The 4782-nt window shown below is 41.8% G+C and overlaps 1 protein-coding gene across 1 annotated transcript; it reads right to left on the reverse strand.

Annotated features, from left to right (window-relative positions):
- Positions 1 to 604: 604 nt before the first annotated feature.
- Positions 605 to 4359, reverse strand: LOC145392895 (calcium and integrin-binding protein 1-like). The gene is made up of 5 exons (XM_080267180.1): positions 4245 to 4359; positions 3168 to 3267; positions 2190 to 2337; positions 1701 to 1813; positions 605 to 771 (listed from the first exon to the last, which is right to left on the reverse strand). The coding sequence occupies exons 1-5, from the start codon at positions 4328 to 4330 to the stop codon at positions 664 to 666; spliced, it is 555 nt and encodes a 184-aa protein (XP_080123306.1). The 5' UTR covers positions 4331 to 4359; the 3' UTR covers positions 605 to 663.
- Positions 4360 to 4782: the final 423 nt, after the last annotated feature.

A 4782-nucleotide genomic window follows, 5' to 3' on the forward strand; every position in this document is an offset into this window, starting at 1 on the left:
CTCACCAGTTTATTTTGAGCACGTTCATATTCCTGGATTGTTAGTAATGAAAGCCTGTCAATACAAGATATATAAATGACAATACACGAAAATAACAACACGGAATATATAAAATAGTTTAGCCAAAGATATTAGAGAATCTCCTGCACCAGTTAGAATACGGGAGAGAGTCTGATGCTACAATGCTGGTTTGATATGGAACAGCAATTTAATGTTAAGAGTTTAGCCTATAATTTGTCACTGAAGTTTTGTTTTAAAAGCTGATGTAACATTCTGTCTTGTTATGTTGGAAAATTAGCGTTAAAAATAGAATCTGTAGTATAATTAATCATACAAATTCAACTTCAAAAATATGATCTACATGTTGTTAATCAAAAAATATTATTTACAATAGTTACTAATACTTTATCGTTTTCTACAACGATCCGATCACAGAAAATGGTACTTTAGCAATGACTAGCATAATCACCTTAACCTAATAGTACTTGTCTGAACCATGAAAATAACATTCGTCGGTTCTAACCTTAGTTCTGTAATTTAGGTATCATAAAAGAAGAGTACTGTAGACTTGTCCCTGATACCAATATACTTTCTCCAACTCGCTCTCCCATCATCCAAAAGGCAGTGTCTCCTTCCTTGTTCTCCTCCTCCTTTTCGTGTAGCTTATATACAGAACCTGAAGGAGTGGATGAAGTCGGGGCACTTGGTGAGGAGGTGCTTGAATTCTTCCTCAGATATCCCGCCACCGTCCAAGTCAGTCTCCTCCAGCAGCTGTCAGGGAGAGAGGAGAACTGATTAGTCCAGCGAGGACAGTTAGATTAGATTAGTATTCAACCTACAACGAGGAGAGATTAGATTAGTGTTTATTAATATCTTTACTACGATTTATTTTTTCCATTTTATGCTTGCCATCTCCAGTCAGCTTTCTTCAATCTAAGAGAGGCTTTCCAAACTCTATGAGCCGGATACAGACATTCGTTCCTTCAGTACTAAACGTTTCTCCTGATTAGAGCAAGATTTTCCTGTAGTAGCAGAAGTAAAACCAAAAGTAAGTATTATGAGACTGAAAGGTTTAATGCAAAGTTGAATGGTACATGTGAGTTGCAGTTGTTGACATTGTTGTTGGTTTAGCGTGAATTACCTCCACATCCAACCATCACCCCATCCGCTCCTGCACTACCAGGAATGTATGGGCAAGGAGAAAGACTTCCAAGAAAATATTTAGACTACTTAGGAAAATATTAGGCTATTATTTCGCTTCATATTTCCTATACTAAATTTTACCTTCACGAATCTGTACATATTTTCATTTACCCAGTTCTTTTATTTTTCCATCACGTAATCTTCGTGAGTTTTCCTATCCACCTCACCCCATATCCTCCTCTGTCTTTGCCTTATTCATCCTCACCTTAGGTCACCATTATTCCTTATGAGTCTCCCTGCCTCACCCTGCCTCCTGCCTGGCCTTCTCTCAGCTTCATTCTCTCCTGTTTCATCCTTTCCTTGCCATATACTTTCCCTGGCTCCTCCTCCTCCTGCCATACACTTCCCCTGCCCCACCCTCCTTCTGCCCCTTCCTCATACCCTCCCTGCCTCACCCATACCCTTTATTCCCCTGTTCCTCCCGCATACCCTCCCTGTCTTCCCCTTCCCCTGTCCCATTCACACATCCTCCCTGCCTTCCCCTGCCCCTGTCTCACCCTGTCAACCAGCTTGTTCCTCTCCTCTGGCAGTAGTTTCTCCTCTCCTCCTGTCAGCCTGTCCACAACTTCTCCCAGGTCTTCGGCGTCTAGGGTGCGATCCTCGTTGAAGTCTAGGGAGGAAAATATACTGAAGGTTAGTTGGTTAGGTTAGGTTAGGTTGGGTGAGGTGGGGTGGGGTGAGGCTAGGTTAGGTTTGGTGAGGTGAGGTGAGGTGAGGAGGGGATTGGTTAAGTTACGTTCGGTTGGATTAGGTTGGGTGAGATTAGGTGGGAAAGGATTAGGTTGGGTTAATTTACGTAAGATGAAGTTACATCCTTGTTTGTAAGTCTGTACGAAAAAGTTTGAAGGCGTACGTGCCTCGAGATGGAATGAGTCTTGTGGCTCATGATGGACTGCATGTCAAAATAAATAGATAACCTGATAAATAGATAAACAGACACGCAGATATATAAACAGATAGACAAGTAGACATAACCTTCCACGTACCAAAGATATGGAAAGCGTAGTGAGCCTTAAGATGCAGCGGCGCCTTGGAGCTCATGACGGACAGCAGGTCAAGGAAGTCCTCGAAGCTCATCCTTGCGTCCCGCCTCGAGGAGAAGACATGGGTGATGCGACTCTTGAAGGGATTGTACTGGCAAGGGTGAGAGAGGGGAGTTGTTTGGAGGTGCTTAGGGAGCGTTTGTAGGGATGGAGGAAGTGGAGAGAGATTATGGAGAAATCTGGAGGAGGGATGAAGATCTGAAGGACTGAATGATTAAAGGAAGATGGATGAGAAAGATGGAGGATTGTAGGAGTGCAGACGAGGAGAGACGCTGAAGGAGGGATGAAGGAGAAGCGATGGGTTTGAAGGAGTACAGTAGATATATTAGAAAGGAGATTGCAGGGGGAGAACTAGAGTGGAGAACTAGGAGGACTGCAGTGGGTGGATGGAAATGTTAGGAAGGAGACTGGAGAAAGGATGGAGGAGAATTAGACGGATGGCAGAGGATGGAGAGATACTGGAGAGGAGGATGGAGATAGGTATGGAGGAGAACTCGAGAGAGAGGATGGTGTGAGTGGAGAGGGAGCAGTTACCGTGTCGGAAAATAACAGAATCTCACTAATCTCAACAGCAATCAAATGGACAAAAAATAGAAAAAAAAAACAAAAAAACTCCATTCACCATACCTCCTAGAAGTGTAAAGGAATTTTTGTCGGCAAATATATATATCAGAAACAAAGAGTGTGGATCTGGGCGAGAATATCACCATCAGAAACAAAAAGTGTGGGTATGCAAAACGGAAAATGAGCATCATATAAAAAGATTAAGGACAGTCACTGGTTCCAGGTTAATTGGGTTTACAGTTACACGATGCTGTTCTTACGGGGTTGGGTATGTGGCCATGATGTGAGGGTACGGAGAGAGAGAGAGAGAGAGAGAGAGAGAGAGAGAGAGAGAGAGAGAGAGAGAGATTCGGCTACCTTTAGTTCTGGCAGTTCTTGTACGGCCGCCTCTGGGAAGCGAGCAGCCTTATCCCTTTTAGCCTCACTCCCCACGAGGCTCTCCCACCGACGCCAGGCCCTGAGAGAGAGAGAGAGAGAGAGAGAGAGAGAGAGAGAGAGAGAGAGAGAGAGATAGAGAGAGAGAGAATCATTACCCATAGGTTCTAATCAAGGTATTCAATAGTTATGTATAAGTCCAAAAGCCATGAGTAATATTTTACTCTGCTTTGAATGCCTCCTTTCTAAATATATCTAAGCTGACGAATTAAGGACCTTCTTAGACTCCATGTTTGCGATGCTTACGTAAAAACAGGGGGGACTAACTTATTTTCTGCCCTTCTTTTGTAACAGCAGATTTCTCCCTCATCATTTTAGTGTGCAAACAAAGAGCCCTGCATCATTCTTTTTTTTGGGGGGGAGGGGTTGTCATTAGCCAGTACTGTCTGAGCTGCCTCAGTGTATATATTATCATCATCATCGTTGTATATAAATTTCCATATAGGCCTATGTATGTAATTTTTTCATTCACAGGCAAGTTGTTTGTAACTAACTTCTTCTGTGTGTGTGTGTGTGTGTGTGTGTGTGTGTGTGTGTGTGTGTGTGTGTGTGTGTCTGGCAGTAGCAACAAAGGAACTGGGATCACTTATTTGTTGTAACTGGAATGTCATTGCCAGGCCGCTTAAGCAGTCGACATACTCGTAATTACCATTGTATCATGAATAGTATTGGACTGTACTAAAACCTCCACACACACACACACACACACACACACACATATATATATATATATATATATATATATATATATATATATATATATATATATATATATATATATATATATATAATCCCTCTGACATAAACCACTTCTTTCCAAATGGCATATTTTCTTGTTCTATTTATACTGCCCTTGAATGATTGCTTTTAAAGCGCAGTAAGGACCTCTTGTATTGTTATGGGGGTAAATGAACGCTGTCCATCGCCTCCAGATTGAAAAGTCTTCCTAAGCATAATAATCTCGTCTGTGGTTATTAGGAACAAGCCAGGTCTACTCACAGCAATATCTCCTTTCTTGTGAGGTAGGTCAGGTCCTCGTAGTCCTGCAGCTCCTCCTCCTTGAATACACTGTTGCTGCCTCCCATCTTGATCACCTTCTCACCGCAGCAATGTCTCCCTTGTTAAAACTATCCTTTCTCTCTTAGTTGATGACCTCTTTCTGCATTTCCTCCTCTGATATATATACTGTATATATATTTTTTTGTTATATGCTCGTATCTCACTGCAACAATATATCACTCTCTTACATTTTCTTTTCACTTTCCCTGTCACCTTTTCCACGTTTTCTTGTTTAATTCTCCTTCAGTTCTTTCCCCTATTGTTTCATTTCTATTTCTAGTTTTATGTAATCTAAGTTTGTCTCACTCACCGTCGCAACCTGTCATGTGTCCCTTATCAGATTTATCTCATTTTCCTTCCTCTTGCTTCTTATCGCCTTCTGAACAGTTGGCGGGAGAGTTTAGCTTCTGGTTTCTTTTCTCGTTCTATTTTGAGTTTTATCTTGTTATATCTTAAATTTCGAGCCTCACCACCGCAG

Source organism: Coenobita brevimanus, chromosome 23 (assembly GCF_032717465.1).
Source record: "Coenobita brevimanus isolate Jiangsu-jjx chromosome 23, ASM3271746v2, whole genome shotgun sequence".
Taxonomy (NCBI): Eukaryota; Metazoa; Arthropoda; class Malacostraca; order Decapoda; family Coenobitidae; genus Coenobita; species Coenobita brevimanus.